General features: G+C 52.5%; 6 protein-coding genes across 6 annotated transcripts; 3 read left to right on the plus strand and 3 right to left on the minus strand.

The window, feature by feature from the left end:
• Positions 1-1,272: 1,272 nt before the first annotated feature.
• Positions 1,273-2,101, plus strand: QC764_203380 (uncharacterized protein; the record flags this gene model as incomplete). The annotated part of the gene is made up of 2 exons (XM_062944038.1): positions 1,273-1,644; positions 1,699-2,101. The coding sequence occupies exons 1-2, from the start codon at positions 1,436-1,438 to the stop codon at positions 2,099-2,101; spliced, it is 612 nt and encodes a 203-aa protein (XP_062802820.1). The 5' UTR covers positions 1,273-1,435.
• Positions 2,102-2,358: 257 nt separating this feature from the next.
• On the plus strand, positions 2,359-3,525 carry QC764_203390 (uncharacterized protein; the record flags this gene model as incomplete). Its single annotated transcript, XM_062944039.1, has 1 exon — positions 2,359-3,525. The coding sequence occupies one exon, from the start codon at positions 2,359-2,361 to the stop codon at positions 3,523-3,525; it is 1,167 nt and encodes a 388-aa protein (XP_062802821.1).
• Positions 3,526-4,650: 1,125 nt separating this feature from the next.
• Positions 4,651-6,048, minus strand: QC764_0033880 (uncharacterized protein; the record flags this gene model as incomplete). Its single annotated transcript, XM_062940218.1, has 2 exons — positions 5,807-6,048; positions 4,651-5,753 (listed from the first exon to the last, which is right to left on the minus strand). Exons 1-2 carry the CDS (start codon positions 5,952-5,954, stop codon positions 4,651-4,653), a joined length of 1,251 nt encoding a protein of 416 aa, XP_062802822.1. The 5' UTR covers positions 5,955-6,048.
• Positions 6,049-6,367: 319 nt separating this feature from the next.
• On the minus strand, positions 6,368-7,003 carry QC764_203395 (uncharacterized protein; the record flags this gene model as incomplete). Its single annotated transcript, XM_062944040.1, has 1 exon — positions 6,368-7,003. One exon carries the CDS (start codon positions 7,001-7,003, stop codon positions 6,368-6,370), a length of 636 nt encoding a protein of 211 aa, XP_062802823.1.
• Positions 7,004-11,733: 4,730 nt separating this feature from the next.
• On the minus strand, positions 11,734-12,642 carry QC764_203400 (uncharacterized protein; the record flags this gene model as incomplete). The annotated part of the gene is made up of 1 exon (XM_062944041.1): positions 11,734-12,642. One exon carries the CDS (start codon positions 12,640-12,642, stop codon positions 11,734-11,736), a length of 909 nt encoding a protein of 302 aa, XP_062802824.1.
• A 4,284-nt stretch (positions 12,643-16,926) lies between these two features.
• On the plus strand, positions 16,927-17,127 carry QC764_203405 (uncharacterized protein; the record flags this gene model as incomplete). Its single annotated transcript, XM_062944042.1, has 1 exon — positions 16,927-17,127. The coding sequence occupies one exon, from the start codon at positions 16,927-16,929 to the stop codon at positions 17,125-17,127; it is 201 nt and encodes a 66-aa protein (XP_062802825.1).
• Position 17,128: the final 1 nt, after the last annotated feature.

Raw genomic sequence — 17,128 nt, forward strand, 5'->3', positions numbered from 1 at the left:
CACACACTAATCATCCACCTCGAGACAAGATGTGCGAGAACAGAATCTGCTACTACGTCTGCGGCCATACCGACATGGACGTGGTCTACAGCAGTGCTGCCAAGGCTGTCGCGCCTGGTTCGGCCCTTCGCGTTTGCTGCGTGAACGTCACTTGATAGCTGCCTCAAATGAGAATGTGAACCGTGCTGCTGTCAACCTCTGTGTTGCTTGCAATTCAGCTACTTATCGAACGTAAAGAAATAGTCAATAAGCCTTAGAAGATAGTTAAGAGACATTAAAACATGGTTCAAAGGCTCTTGAAACAATTTGATGGCCTTGCAAGATAATTTAAAGGCTTATTAATTTTCTTTCATGGCCGTTTACCACTTAGGTACTCAAGCCCTGGAGGTTGTTTTGATCTGTTGGCGTACAACCTCTCAAGAGTGTGCTGTGTTGACTTTGTCAAGGCACACGAGCTGGCAACCCGTGGAGCATTTTGGGGATCTCACTCGGCCTCGGAGCAACGTCGTCGACCACTCCACCATGGTGTCAACACCATGTGCCTATTCGCCACGATCTCGCACACTCTCCCTCATCATCGCCAGACAATCAGCAGAGTTGGCACAAACGCTTCTTTCTTTCCGCATTTCCGACAGAGACTCTCATCAGCCCTTCCTCACCATCACATCTACCAATCTTCAGACAAGACGTGTGAGACTCGAGATACCAACTACGGCTGCGGTCACACGCACGCTACCACCATCTACTGCGAGAAATTCCGAACCCATTCCCGGAAGCTCACTTCGCCGCTTCTGCGATGAGGTCAACCACAGGGAGAGAGATTTCACGGATCAGAAGTGTTTGTCGAAAGATTGCCAGTGGGAGGGTCCCGATGGTCTGGTGTCTTTCCCTGCTTTTGAGCGCCCCAAGACGATACGCTCATAGCAAGGAAGAGCAGCATTTCTTCCAACAAATGAGCTGCCGACGACGGAGCTTCACACAAGAGATACGACATGAAATGGAAGCTAGTTTACGATCAAGGAGAGAGAACGCGAAAAATTCTGAATCATCAGCAGCAGAAGGACAGGAAGAAGGACTCAAAGACATCGTTCCCCTACCACACCACCTGGCACTACAACAGTACTTTCCCATCACATATTACCTTGGGCCCTAATCATCCCATTTCCCTCAAGCGATACCCCAATCCCCTTTCACTTAATAGCACCATTTCTCTCACCTATCCCCCAAAAGATCCGAGCAATGCTCCAATAAAGAACCAATTTTCTTCACACATTTTTGTCTCTTCTCTGTGAGTGAACGTTGCCTGCTGACTAAGCACATCATCCCACCTCTCAAAAAAGGGGGTCACAGCACCATTTCGTCTCTCATCTCCACTTCACCAAACAAAGGAGAGTTCACCACTCACCCGTTCACTTACCAGCAGCCGCCACCAAAAATGACAACCCCCCTTCCTCCCCTCCCAGGCAATTACGCCACAGCCCTTAACCTCATCGATGCAGCCCACGCCCAAGACCCCCGGCCCGGCCCCAACGACGTCCCCTACGAGCTGCACTACGCCCAAAAAATGACTCGCTGGCTGGCCAGGCGGAAAAAGGATGCGTCGCCCGCCCTGCAGCTGGCCTGTCGAGCGCAGCATTTTCGACGGTATATCCCCCCCTTTACCCCTCATAAACACTAAACTGATGATGTGAAATAAAGCTGGGAAATCCCCCGCTCAACCTACCCCATGACCCGGCCGGGCTACCTCACCTGGCGGGCAAAACAAAAGTCTGTCGCTGCCACCCAGCTCACCGAGCTCCTGTCCTCAGACGAGATCCAGCCTGGGCTGGACAAAGAAGAGATTGAGCGTGTAGCTGCGCTGGTGAGGAAAGAAGACCTCAAAAATAACGAGGAGACGCAGGTGCTGGAGGACGTGGCCTGCTTGGTGTTTTTGGACGACCAGTTTGATGATTTCGAGAGCAAGCCTGAGATTGACGAGGACAAGATAATCAGCATTCTGCAAAAGACGTGGGGGAAGATGAGCGAGGAGGGGAGGGGGTTGGCGTTGGGGATGGAGTTGAGTGAGAGGGCCAAGATGTTGGTCGGGAGGGCGCTTGCTTAGAACTGATAATGATAAAGCATGAGAGAATCGGTGTGTGTGATGTGTGTTTTGGTGGTGTCGGGTGTCGGACCCGCGGTGCTCGGGGGTCTTTGTCCCGAAGATCGGTAACTTCGGCCGAGAAAAGTGACGTCGCTTCGGTCGGCGGTGGATGATATCCCCGGTGTAAGCCCGGACTCTTCACCTCCTCGCTCAACAACCAACATCGGTCCCATCTTCATCACAAAGTAAAACACCCAAAAATAAATAAAAAATAAAAAATGTCCCGCAAGATATCCCCAGCAGAACTATCCCAACATGACTCTCCCAGTTCCCTCTGGCTAGCAATCAACGGCCTAGTCTACGACCTCACCGCCTTCGCCCCCTCCCACCCGGGCGGTCTCCAAATCCTCCTTCAACATGCCGGCCAAGACGCCTCAGTCCCCTACAACAAAGTGCACTCACCCTCCCTAATCCGGACTTCCCTTCCTCCAACAGCACAAATCGGATCATCTGACTCGGTCCAAACCCCCGTTCCCCAGATATTCTCATCTGTGCCCACCAAGCCCCCATTATCAACCTTGATCTCCCCCCACGACTTCCCCCTCGCCGCCATCCCCTCCCTCACCCCAAAGGCAACCGCATTCATCTCCTCCGCCGCAACCGACTGCCTCACCCACCGCGCCAACTCCTCCCTCTACTCCCACCTCGCCCTCCGCCCCCGCATCCTGATCAACGTCTCCACCCCGACCACCCCCCTCGTCACCACCATCCTCAACTGTCCCGTCTCATCACCCATATTCATCTCCCCCACCTCCCTGGGGAAAATAATCCACCCGTCTGGTGAAAAGGCCATAGCACTGGCTTGTTCCAACCTCGACATGGCCCAAACAATCAGCACGTCTGCATCCTTCACCCTGTCGGAGATTTTATCTGGGCAAAATACCTCTCACCCGGCGTTTCTGCAGTTGTATGTTGATAAAAACAGGGTTAATTCTGAGAGGGTGATTGAAGAGGCGGCGAGGAATGGGGTCAGGGCGGTGATGGTCACGGTTGATGCGCCGGTGCCTGGGAAGCGGGAGGCTGATGAACGGATTCCCACTGCTGCTGGGGGGGGGACACTGGCTCCGATGGCGGGGACGGCAGCTGCTGTTGGGGACGGGAAAGGGGCGGCGCTGGGGAGGGTGATGGGGGGGTATATTGATGATTCGTTTTCGTGGGAGGATTTGGGGTGGGTGAAGGGCTTGTTGCCGGAGGGGGTTAAGCTTGTGTTGAAGGGGGTGCAGACTGCGGCCGATGCGGTTAGGGCGATGGAGACGGGGTTGGTGGATGGGATTGTCATTTCCAACCATGGAGGGAGGAGTCTTGACACTGCTACCGGGACGATTTTGGTGCTGTTGGAGCTGCAGAGGTGTTGTCCGGGGTGTTTGACAGGATGGAGGTGTTGATTGATGGGGGGTGAGGAGGGGGACGGATGTGTTCAAGGCGTTGTGTTTGGGGGCGAGGGGGGTGGGCGTTGGGAGGGGGGTGCTGTGGGCGTTGGGGGGTATGGGAGGGAGGGGTGGAGAGGTATTTGGAGATTTTGAACGATGAGCTGGTGACGACGATGAAGATGTGTGGGGTGACGAGTTTGGAGGAGTTGCACCCGGGGTTGGTGAACACGAGGGCGGTCGATCATTTGGTGCCGGAGCGGGTGGGTGAGGAGCATCCTTATGCGAAGTGGAGGAGGAAGAGTAAGTTGTGAGGCGCGAGGTGGATTGTGTGAGTGGCGGTGGGCGGTGACCACGGGAGGTCGAGCTGATGTTATGGGCCGACTGAGCGAACATGAGGAGAAGAGGCGGGACACCAAGAGACAGAACCACGGTATATATACCACCTTCCTCACCCACCTTCCAACAGCAGCCCTGTAATCTTGACCAGGGCGCCACACTTCGTGGTCAGGACAAATGGTCAAGGTGGAGGGGCTGCTGTTACCTTCCCCCCCCGGGAGCTTGCAACCGATAGGTCCCGAGTTCAATTCGAAGTAAAACCACCGGGGTTTTCGTAGCCGGCCACCTCTCCCAGACACGTGTCTGGGTGGGTTGGCCCGGTAAGCTTTTGCCCTTTTTTTGTTTCATTTTCTTTTCTTTTTTTTCTTTTTTTCTTCTTTTTTCTTCTTCTTCTTTTTTTTCCATTATCTTAATATCTGGTATTTTTGCTGTTACCCAGTTGAAGACCTCTGCTGTTTTATTTTTGACTTTTTTGAGGTGCAGGAGTTGTGGGAGTCTCGAGTGTTTTGTTTACCATGACTTGCGACTCGACCTTGAGCTTCTCAACTCAACGCGTCTTGCTCGCACTGTTACATGTCCACCAAACAAACCTACAAAACCCACATCAAGTCAGGTAAACATCGCCTGAAAGCATTATCCCACATACCACTTGAAACCACAAGCACAAACAAGCACAAACAAGCAATGAGAACAACTCACAGGAATCATATCCAAGGCATTACCCTAACCCTATTCCCATCCTCCGCCACCCCTGACAACAGCAAAACAAAAGTCAACAAAACAAACCCCCTATTCCCACAACCATCACAACTCCTCCTCCCCATCCTCAACAGTAGCCTGATAACAACCCTTATCACCCCCACCTTCTTCCGCCTCAGTCTCATCAACATCCATCCCCCCATCCAACCCCCCAAAACCCCACGTCTGCCCACCTTGCACCGTCTCAGTAAAATAATCCTGCCCCTTCTCCCTCCCCTTCCCTTTATCCCTCTTCCACCTCGTCCCCTCCCCCACCTGTTCCCTCTCCCTCTCTTTCCCCTTACCCTTAACCTTCCTACTCCGTTCCCCAACCTCCTCCCCCGTCCTCTTCTTCCGTCTCGAAATCTGCTGCAACTGAGCATGATCCCCCTCATCCAACTCCATCTTCACCTCCTCCCCTTGATCCTCCACGTTATACCCTCCCTCCCCAAACTCCCCCTCCAGATCCCTCACCCTAACAGCATCACAATGCCGCCTCCACACCCGTTCGGCAAACCCAAAAGAGGCCTTTTCCTCCCGTCTCATCATCTCTTCTCTCTTCTTCCGATCTTTTTCCTTTTCCTTGTGGTGGTGGGAAGAGGTTGCTGTGAGGATAGCGTAGTCGGCTAGGTACCCCACTGGGGGTGTGTATGCTGGGGCGTCAGACATCATTTTGTCGTATTCGCCTATTGTCATGACGCAGGGTTTGGTGGATTGGGATTTTAGGCGGGAGGTGAGGTAGGTTTGGAGGGGGGAGGTGGTGGTGGTGGTTATTTCGTGAGTTGGTGGTGGTGGTGGTGGTGGCGGGTTAGGGTGAGGAAGAGGGGTGGATTGATTAGGTTGCGGGAATGGGCCTGACACGTTGTGGTCTGGATTTGTCCATGGATCACACGCCGGTTCAGGGGGCGGTCGAATCCCCTGTGTGGACCAATTAACCCAATACTCTTCGTCCCCTTCCGTGTCCCGCACGCCGGCAGGTCGAAGCTCAGACGACGGCATCGTCAATCCGATGGATCCGGTCTTCCAAAACCAGGAGCTCAGTGCTGGAGGCTGCTGATTTGACATCAGAGGCTGAAGAGTCGCGGTTTGACGAACCTCCTCCTGCTGTGGATAATATTGCCGGTAACCACCCTGATACTGCCCCTGTGCCTCCAACAACGACTGCGGTCCTGCCAACAGTTAACACCACCCCAGAACCCATATCAGCATTCCCGAAACTCACCTCTACCCCCCTCCGTACACCCCTCACACCTCCCATGCCCACAAGCAACCTCATAAACAATCTGCCCTCCCCCCACAATCTGCCCCCCACAGTACCGCCCATCCCGATTCCCAAAGTCGCACTGACAGCACATCCACGCTATTACCATGATGGTCGGTAACACCACAGCAGCAAGCTGACAACAGCTTGCCAGCAGCAAAAAAAGAAAAAATCCAAATCAGAAACAAAAAGGAGTAAAGAGTTAACCAAAAAAAAAAGAAATGATCAGATCAAAAGAGAAGAAGAAAACGGCCGAGAGCCCTTTTATACACACACACACACACACACACACACAACACTCGCACTGCACTGGCTACCAGCAGCATCATGCTGTGTCTTCCCGAGTCACCTGTGCGCCCCCATGGTCCCCTGTGTCACCCTTGACACAAACACCAACAACACGGGAGGCTGCACATAGGGGCGCCTGTCACGTACAACCAACCGGCCGCAGGACCATGACACGCTTGAGGTTTAGAGCTATCCATTGAGAAAATGATTTGGTCTTGGAAATACTCGACAGGCTTAAGATAGTTGCTTAGTGACGCTGATCAACCGTGGTGAGGCCTTGAAAAGAAATATCCACGCTTCCAGAAATGTACCAAGCCCTCCAATCCAGTGTATGAAAACGGCCTCAAAAAACATAGGCAGTGCCTTGAAACATAAAGACGAGGCGTCAGAAAGCCATCGAGTAAGCCTTGGAAGAGAGTGAACGATGCTCCAAGAGGCAGTTGATTGACCGCCAGTGTTGTTGGATTCGTCATTGCCGTCAGATCCTTGCTTGTCGTTGGATCCGCCATTGCCATCATCCTTGACAGCAGCTGGAGACGAGCCGTAGGAGCACGCAGGAGACGGGCCCCGATTGCCATTGGTAGGTGCACTGCTACCACCGTTGATACCGCTGTTGGTGCCGCCGGGAGGTGCAGTGGCATCCACAACCGCAGCCATGGGTGTCTCTTGGGCGGGAGGCTGCGGGGGCACCAAGATGGGTTGAACAACAGGCACAGACACAGGGCCATGTTGTTCCAGACCAAGTGCAGGATCGGTTATCGAAAAATCGGCAATGCCATCAGGGAGGCCGTCGGGGTACTGGAACGGAGGGCTTCTGGGGAAGAACCCCGGTTCCTCATGGGGAAATTCGACGTCGTGGTAACCTCCCATTGCTTATTGTCCGTCAGCTCCCGAAAGGTGAAAGTAAAGAAAAAGCAACATGCGCAGCTCGGGATCTTGCGTGCAATCCTTGCAGCATCTGTGGCGACCTCGGGTTCCTCTCCCACTGTAGGTATCATTCGTGCATCTACCGCCCTCTTCGATTTCTGTCCCGCATTTGCAGCAAGACCATGGCCTGCCCTGGCAGTAACAATCCCGGTATACGCATGGCTGGGAGGAATAGAGTGTTGGTGCAGAGCTGGCGGCGGTCCAGGGGATCGGTCGCCTCTGCCTCGCTGCAGAGTTGGGTTCGGGACCGGATCTGGGATGGACAGGCTGAGCAGAGGCTGCGTGCGGAGCTGAAGCAGTGGTAGGGGTGGACGATGGAGTGTCTGAAGCACATGTTGAGGGGGTCTACAAGAAGCTGGAACGTAAGTGGTTGTGGTAGGTGGATGGCTTGGTGTTTAGAATGGGTGAAAAGTCCATCCTCGAACTGGGTCGTCCTCAAAAAGTGCATTTGGGATTCATTGTGTGCTAGAGAAAGGTACAGTTGAGTTGAGGAGGAAAGATCAAGGCAGCGTCCACTTGGACAACAGGCGGAGTGGACCTAGCCCTGGGAGGCTCTATCTTTGCTTGAGATCTCAAGGTTTCTTAAGACATTTAGTCAGTGTTGGAACGAGATCAGCGGCACTGGCCAGTCATCGCGGTCCATTCAGTGCATCTGCAGCACATCCACGGTCTTCCCTGATAACGGCAAGAATTGCGGCATATAATCTGAGTGGCATCTTCTGCTGGATGGGCGTTGCCGAAGGACAAGCATTGGGTCTGACGTAGGGACATTCACAGGGGTGAATCTCTAAGTGACAACTGCGCATCTTCGCAGAGCTGCGGAAAGTATGAAGGTTCTTGATAGAGTGGCGAAAAACGGGCCAACTTGAAGAGTTGCGAGATAGGTAAGGTGGTTGGATGGGTGTTGTTGCTGATGGGAAGCTGGCAAGAGTTCATGCTAAGCTGGGGAAATCACTGGCAGTCCTTAAATATCTACACTGAAGAACATACTGGCAGCAATTGGTTTTGTCACATGGAGACTGATGTCAAAGTCTGGATCTTGCGGCTGTAGTTTCCTTGCGTATTCAGTTTCATGCTTCATATTATTGCCCCCTTTTCCTGTTTGCTTCCACGTCACAAAAGTATCAAGAGTTCTCTGCTGCAGCCAGAGATGTTCCTCGTCATACCTTAATGTACCAGTATAACTACCTTGTCATGGCCATCATCAACTCCTCCACTTGCTCTCCATCACCATCACCGTCTTCATCTTCTTTCCATGGCACCAGCATCTGCAAGCGAGCAACACTCAAGCAGCCCACCCTCCACAGCCATCACCAGTTCTCATCGATTCCAAAGTCATATCGCAGATCACGATGTCGGGAGCTAAAGGAGGATGGTACTGCCCTACTTGCAACTTCCTTTGGGATTTGAGCATACAAAGATGCCACGACGACGGATGTCGCGGCCAGCCACCGCTTCAACATTCTCCCCAGGCTGTGCATTATCCTGCGCCTGCACAAGCCCAGAACCCAGCTGGCTACAATGCTGTTGCTCAGCAGCAGCAGGCATACCAACAGGCGCAGACGCAGGCGTATGCACCCCAGCAACAGCAGGGACAGCAGCTTCAACGCGCGCACCAGTGCTATGCCCACAGCCCGGTCAACAATACTACGCCCCAGGATATTCACAAGCCCAGTCGAGCCAGCAGGCTTGTGCGGGCGAGGGTTTACTACTATCAGCAGCAGAAATCCCGCTGCGCAGTCAGGAGCTCAGGCGTATGTCGCTGGACAAGGTTATCCTGGGCAGCAACAACCGCAACAGCCGCAGCAGCAGCAGCAAAATCAAGTGCTTCCGCCCCCTCAAAGTGACTGGGTCTTGGATCCAGTTAGTCGACGCTGGCGTCCGCCGAATAGCTTTGGCGGACAGGGCGGCCAAGGGGGACAGAGTCAGTGATAGGTTTTATTTCCATTGCTAGTTTGCTTGTGCCTGTTATCTTTATTGTTTAGAGTCTTCTAATATTTAGTTTATGCTGCCTGGTTGTACCTTTGTAGGTTTGTTTTACATTCCCATAGCCCCTTTTTTGTGGGCCCCTCTCTCTACTCAGGGGGTGATGTTGGGGGGTTGTTGCTGGGCAGTGCGAACTGCACAATAGAAAGCTGTTCAAGGTACTTTCCAAGTGGAGGTTGAATGAAGGGTAGTAAACAGTAGTGTAGAATAACTGATCGTGATCCTTCGGGTCTGTTTGCTTTTTGGCCGCTTGGCCAGGTCAAAGCTTGCCAGCAGAGATATATTCGAAGAAAATACTACAGCGTGTCCCTTTTATTGATTTGATGACCCCGGCGTGTTCTTGTCCACATGGCGAGGTGAAAAATTCGAATCCTGATACCATGTTTGCCACTAATGCTCATCTGAAGCCTTGCCGTGAGGCTTGTTTGCAGACATAAGAGAGGCGCTATCAGATGACATTCTCAAGCTTCCTCGGTCTCTTTCTCATCCGATTTTGCTGAGCTTTTACGGCTAAGTTGGAGGATTTAGTTGGGCTGGAGAGGGTGTTTTCTTTTGGCGGGGGGGGGTGGGGGGGGGCGATAGATTTCTTTTGTCTGGTGGGATTGGGATGCACCTTTTTTTTGGTAGGACTTGTTTTGACTGGCCGGCCGGTTCTGTTTACATCACCCCTTTTTCTGCTGAGCGGAATCTCAGGGGTGATTTCGGTGAGTTGTCGGCAGGGTCATGGTGATTTGTGCAGGCTGCTGGACAGATGAGGAGGCAATAAAGAGTATAGGGATAAGAGCATTGAGTACACACCGTCTTATGATTATAGGCCAATCAGTACTTATTGCTTTGTGTTGTGTGATGACGGCGATGTCAGCTCTAATGACCTAGCTCCCAAATGCTTAATTTTGTCAGCCGCTTTCTCTTATCTCTAAATTTTAAGGGCTCATAAGGTTATAGTTATGCGTTGATGTACATCAAGGTTATGTCGTGGTTGTGAAAGCACCGAGTGTTATCTTCTTTAATTATGAGTTCTAAACCTCCCCATGAGTAGACAAAGACATCTTTCTGGCCAGTCGGTCCTCCCTCATAGTGATTAGATCTATTCAGGCTTACTTTCATCACAATTTTATAGGCAAGCTTGAAGTTGACAGAGTTTCCCTTCCAACTTAACAACCCTACAAGACTCCACTTGTTGATCCCTTGTCTCTCGTGCTACCTTCGTGGCTTGCGGTATTTCTGGTGGTTCAAGGTCATTCTGTCGCCGATGTTCAGATGCTAAGTCATTCCAAGCCATCAGACTGGATTGCTATGTCATGCTATTACACCAAATGGTCCGATTACCAATTTCACTCGTTTGCTTTGTTTCAGGAGGTGAAGGTGACGTGGTTATTGTCTGCAGACGGTGTAGCCTCAGTGGCTCACTCTTCCAACATCCGATATTCTTCTTACATTTGTGGCTATAAGAGGCCCATTCTGCAGCCTCTCTGTAATCTACATCATTGTATCCAACAGCCGTCTTCAGAATCACCCAACTTTCCTGATCCCGTCATCTTCGCATGTTTGTCGAGGTCTCGGTCGTTGTTGGTTCGGGTACACCCCTAAAAGTCTTTCTACGACGGCTGTTGGCCATGCCCAACTGAACTTGTGTTTCTTTCTGGACTGATAGAGGTTTTGTTGATGAAGATGTCGTGGACTGGCTGTTGGGTAAATCCCTTGGTCCAGTGAACTTCAAAAGCAAAGAACCGCCAACAACAATCAGAAGAACCACCACCAACAACAACCAGTGATCATTTCAGAAACAGGAGGACTGGCACATGCGTTGATAAAGGGAGCAAACACCCTCGTCCCTTGACACCATTCTTCATGTGGGTGTTGTTGCTGTTAGTGGCTTGATGTTTGTGGTGGACGCCACTGATGCTTGGCTTCAGGTGGGTGGAAGAGGATCGGGTGACTATACCGAGTTGTCAGCGGGTATGGTGTGTCGAATTCAAGTTCAGCAGGGTCATTTAGGCCTTTGGTGGATCTTTCATGAGGTGTAGTGGTTACTGGGGAGCAACTCCAAAGCCTCCCATGACAAACCTCGATCACAAAATCAACACATCCAAAAACACAAACAAATCCACTCGAATCAACATCAATATGTCAAATCTACCATAAATACACCCTCCCCATTCCCTCCTCCCATCCCCTCCTTCAACACCAACACACAAATTTCCCCCATAAATACCAAAAATCCCAAATTACAACCGACAAGACAACAAAACTCCAAACACACACACAAACACACACACACACACACCACCATCAGATAGACAGAATAGTATCAACACCAAAAGACAACCGTCGCCTGAGTTCGACGTATCGGGTATCATCGACCAACAGTAGAAAGACAAGAGGAGTATAAAAATAATGCCAGAAAAAAAAACACAATAAACATTAAAAGCAGAAAAAAGATTCCACTGCAAAACTCCTTTTTGACCTGTCCACCCTTCCTTCCCTCTTAACCCCCCACCCTTCCCGGAAAACGTATGTACAGTATATGCATACAAAGATGATTGTGAGAAACGAGAAGCATGTCCCAGTTTGATGCCGGAAATTTGCGCGGAAAATCACCGAGTATATAAGGGTTGTATTATTTTCGAACTGGGGGTGTAGTAGTCGATCAAGTAGAAAACCGTGATCGTCTTTCGAAGTCTCTGTTATATCATCCCTGGTGGCGCGCTTGGCTCTCCCTTCTCTGTCCTCGCTGGCGGCTGCGAGCCCGTGCTTGATGCTGGGTTCTTGTTGCTCGAATTAAGCCCTCGTTTCATCATCTTCCCCAAAACGGTCACTAGTTCACAGGCATCGTTGAACATGTCGTTGTCGATTCCTTCCGTGGCGTCATAGACCTGGGCGACTGTTTCCTTGGCCAATTTTCGACTTCCTTCGAAATCGTGGACACATTCGTATAAAAAGGCAGCATACTCTGTCTTGACCGACAGGCGTAATGAATGTGAGCCCCACAAGATCTTGTCGGCAAGTTCGGCAGCCTCCTTGAAGTACTGATGGGCTATTGGTAAATAATCGCCGGGCTTGAGAAGGAACGCTGATGGTGACTCAGGACCAAAGCCTGGTGGTGGCCCAACCGGTCCTCCTTCAAAATTTCGGCTTGGTTTTGCGCTTGATGGAGCACTGCCGTCATCCGTCGCGACTCCCTTGCCCTTGTCCAGTCGTGATTGTGGTGTATTCTGGGGGTCGGGTGTGTTGACGCCCATCGAAGATACCGGGGGCGTGTTGTGGAATAGGACGAAAATGTGGTAGAAGGAAGCACGCAGCTTGTATGCGAGCACCTTGAGTTCGGTATAGGCCCCCACCATGGGCACCACATACTGCTCCAGCAACACCAATCCTTCTCGAGAGAGCCATATTATGTGAAATGACAGATCCAGTTGGGCTGATGTGGGGGTTCCATCCGGTCGTCGTTGTTTCTTGGCCTTGACAAGCTGATGTGAAAGGTTGATGGAGAGTCCCAGGATCTTGTACAGGACGGAAGCAAGCAGGGGGTTTTCGTGCTCGACGGCCTTGGCGGCCTTGCCGAGAAACTTTTGATCAACTTCGGAGGACGCCATGAAGCCAGACGGAGGAGAATGGGTCTGTGACCTCTTGCCCTGTTAGGAGAACGCAAAGCAGAGGAAGGGCCCGGCTACGGTGAAGCTATGCAATGGGTTGGTGCAACCGAGGTGTAAAGAACAAGTAATGCAGGGCCGGTCCTATAAGGAAACCGAGAGTGCGGGTGACTGGTGGTTGCTTGGGGCTGATCGTATTCTGCATCAAAAGTCGAAAAGCATCCGAAACGGGAGGGGCTACTTGGTCTGTGTTTAGTATAGTCAAAGAGGCTCTTGATCCGGCCTCGCCGTGGAGCCACAATCAAGCGTCACGAGCCGCAGTCCGAGGAATGGCTCCGTTTTAATTACAGAAAAGACTATAAAGTTGGCATGAGAATCGGGTGTCGGATGGTGAGCATGACGATTGGAGGAGTACTGACCAATATGATACAGCGAAAGCGGGCAGCCTCCCAAAGCGCAATTTGTACAAGTTGAACAGCGAATCGGCAGCCTCGTGAAACAGGCAAGACAATCCGTCGTTAGGAGCGAGAGGACAGAAGGAAGAGTCGAGGCTGGGAGTCAGAGGCGGTGGTGGTGAGTGTGCGGTTTGCGAGACTGGGCATGGCGACGACGTCCGGGTCTCGATGGCATGTGTCGTTTACCCGCAATGGCAGATGTCAAATCCTCCCCAGGTTCTGCAGCTGCGGCAGCGGGAGCGGGAGAGACCGCAGCAGTTCCAGCAGCAACGAGCGGCAGCAGCACAAACGCAGACGCCGTTGGACGTTGAGGGGATCCCCGTATCGGTGGACCAGGGGCAGAGCGGTCAAACCGGCGACCCAGAACTGGCGATGACGGCCCCGTAAAATCAAGACGAAAGCACACTTGGGGGCTGGGGAGGTCGAGGTGCCAGATGTGGAGTGTCTTTGAAACCCCTGGAGCCGTGACAAGTGGTAGCGTCGCTTCAGATGGCCAGCTCCGGGAGCCAAGTCGAGAACGGGAGCCGCGGTGGAGTCAAGGGCCGGGCGCGGCGGAAGTCGAAGTGAGGTCAAGAAGCTGAAGCTCACGATGGGATTTGAGGTCGCAGACGAGGTGAAAGGTGGAAATACCAGGTCGGCTGCCGCCTCATGCAGGGTGAGGTCGGGGAAAGTAAACAAGGGGGGTTTTGAGCCCCGCGTAAGCAGGATTTCGAATGTGAGTGTGGGCGGCGGCAATCTAGCCAAGAGTGGACGAGGGCAAAAGCGCAAGATGCATAACCGGGGGTTGGGATCTTGTCTTGTTTCTTGTGCCTTGTGTTTTGTCTCTTGTCTCCTCTTGTTCTCGAAGCGCTGGAGCAAAAGAGAGGAAGGTAGGAGCAGCACCAGCAGCAGCAGCAGCAGCAAGGAACAACGAGGGTCCAGTCTCCTGCATGAACGAGTGGACCTGCCTTGGACGCGATGCGATGCGATGGCGGCTTGCTTCGATGGGATGACGCAGATGCAGACGCACCGACAGCTGCAACGTCAGGGCAGGGAAGAAAAAAGAGCGACTTGGGACGAAGGGGGGCCCTTCAAATGAGCGACTGATGAACGAGAGAGAGGAAAAGAGGGAAAAGGAGAGAAGGCAGAGAGAGCAGCAGGCCCAAATGAGTGACGGACAAGGCGTGGTTCGAGATGCAGGATGTTTCTGCAAGGTGAGTTGTCCACCGCCTCCTCTCTGATGATACGCTGATACGACGACAAAAAGACGCGCTGCTGCTGGGCCCTGGGTCCTTAGACGCGGTTCTGTGGGGGGGAGGAATACGGTCGGAGAGCCGCAGGCGCCGGCAATCAAGCGCCGGTCGTGTATCAGGAGCCTTCAATGGCAAAAAGAACGGACGACACACGGACGAGATCCAAAGTCGAAAAAAAGACGGCGGTGATTTGACTGGTACCGAACATATCAAACAGCAAGATCGAAGGCGGGGGGCAGGGCGGCAGGGCTGGGGCAAGGGGTTATGAGGGTTGGTGTCCCTTGGGGTAGTTTCTGTTAGTATCACCTGCATATCTCCTGCCATTCACTAACATTTCTGCATTGTTTCATAATTCCCACCACCCAAAAGCGGCTGAGTGAGACAGAGCGACGTCCCGATTTTCATTGTGTCTCGGGAACCACGTTCTCGTCGAATATTTTTATTCTCAAGTAACATGGGCCTCACACGATTGGTCTTCGGTTGCACATACACCTCGTGCTCGTCTTCGTTTTACGCTACAACCAGGATTCAACATCTCGAACTGGACTGGTGATGTAATCACAGGATCCCTTCCCCGCAATCATGGCAGCATCGATGGCATACTCGTCTCTGCTCAATTGAGCACGAGACAGATATCAAATCAATCAATTGGACTCCCAGCCACCTCCATTTTCTCTGACGACAACAACAACAACAACACACAAAATCAACGCGGGTCCAGCAACCAGCATCGAAAAAAGAAGAGCCAAGACCTGGCCTGGGCATCTGCGGCCACCCCTCACTGCTCACCACCTACCACTCAATGGCCAGCATCGCCATCTTTACACAACAGCATGGTACTCCTGACAGCTCAGCGCTGGCTCCCGCTGGCCTCGAAATCGCCCGTCTCCACACCACTTTCGTTTGCCTCATCAGAAGAAACTGGCGGTGAAGATGGATCAGGCCCCTCGCTCAACCTCCATGGACCACGGCCCGACTGGAATTGGTATCCAAAACAGCATCTTTAATCAGCTCCAGCTCCAACAGTAGCTGATAACCGGTCGTCCATCAGGGACACCCTCGGTTTCTCGACCGTCGTTCGGCCCCCAACCACACCCAACGCGAGCCGCACCCGTTTTGGGACGCTCAGCAGTACGTATAACGCTCCGATCGACCTCGATTGCTTCACTGCTCCGTTACACTGCGTCGTACTGGTTGGGCCCTGCAGCCCTATAAAAGCCCGCCGTGGGAAAGAGCCGTCTCTTGTGTTTCGAGTCCCAATATTCCCGGCCGACGTTCGGGTAACAAAACCAGGTTGACGAGAAGAGCCTCCTTTTTTGGCTACTAATCATCTATCACTGATTCCCCATACTTTGGGGTCCCGAAGGCGGGAGGCGGTCAGACGTGTGAGTGAGTGTTGCACAGCTGCAACCTCTGGTTCTTGGAGCATTCCTATCTCGGAAGCCGCACAAGATCAAGTGATTGAGTCCGAGACTAAGGAGCCTGCGACTCGGGGGCAGAGCCATCTATTGCTACCGGGGGCCGCTCGCCGTTCGGTCGGGATCCGTGTTTCCATTGGACCGTACGGCACGGCCCAAAGACGGGGAATAACCACTTGCTTATGCCGGCCATGTTGCAGTGTGAAGTCGACGTTGGTGAGATAACCCTTCCCTCCGAGTTCCCCTTTCCGGCAGCTTCCATGGCCTCATCATGCCTTTCAGCCTCTGAGGCGCCGGTGAGAACTTTCAGACTGGCTGTGTTGGGAGGGAGGTGGGGTTGCCGTCGTCCTATGAAAGACTCGAGGTACCCAGCCTGCAAGGCAGCTGAGGCTGCACCTATCCTCCCGGATGCATACCACCTCGTGCTGCATGGATGAAAAGGTTCCAGCGAGTCAGCGTCGGGGCCCGGTTAGATTGCGGCAGAGAAAGAGAGGCATACGCAACACGATCTGCCATCTGCAGAACACACACCATTTTCCCCACCGCCGAGCTGAGAGCCGAAGCTGCAAGCAAGCAAAACGTGGTAGTAGTAGTCAGCCCTCTCCGAAGCCAGGAACAAAAGCTGGATGAGGCCTGCCCTTTGAGGCGATCTGCACGACTTGTCTTGCTGCGCATATGAGGCGGGAACCATCTCGCCACTGGCTCTTCAGCTGGTTTATCCCCATTTTGTCTGTCCCATCCCACCGCAACACTGCCAGTCCCGATATTCCGGTTTGTGGTTGCCTGGGCTTTGGACTCGATGTGGGATGTTATACGAAGAAGGTGAGTTGGAAAGTTGCCAAAAGGTCAGGTCTCATCTATATCATCTCACTTTTATTCATGCATACCCTACATTCCATTTTGTGATAGTTGTTTAAAATAGAAACAAGGCGTTCTTTCTTTCTTTCTCTCTCTTACTTTAAGTTATGTGTCCCCTGTTCCTTCCTATCCCATCCAAAGACTTCACCTCTCTCATCACCAGACACGGAGTACGCACAGTATATTCTCTCTCTCTCTCTCTCCATCTCTCTCCACCTTGGGCCAACCTTAACTTGACGTTGCCTCAACCCTCATCCCGCGGACATCCCACGGCCACAACTACCATACATCATATCTGCATCATACCACATACAGAGACACAAGATGTGTAAATACTACGCCCACGCCTTCCTCTGCAAGCACATCACCTTCTCGTTTGCCACCTTTTGCGACCCGGCCAGCATGATCCAGACCCGCTGCGGGGACAGGTCGATATGGCAGACGATCCGCATGGAGGAGTACTGTGACGACTGCAAGGCTTATTACCCAGCACCGTCGTCGGCTCACTCGTCAAGGCGGCGGTAAA

The sequence above is a fragment of the Podospora pseudoanserina genome, chromosome 2, assembly GCF_035222485.1.
Source record: "Podospora pseudoanserina strain CBS 124.78 chromosome 2, whole genome shotgun sequence".
NCBI classification, from domain to species: Eukaryota; Fungi; Ascomycota; class Sordariomycetes; order Sordariales; family Podosporaceae; genus Podospora; species Podospora pseudoanserina.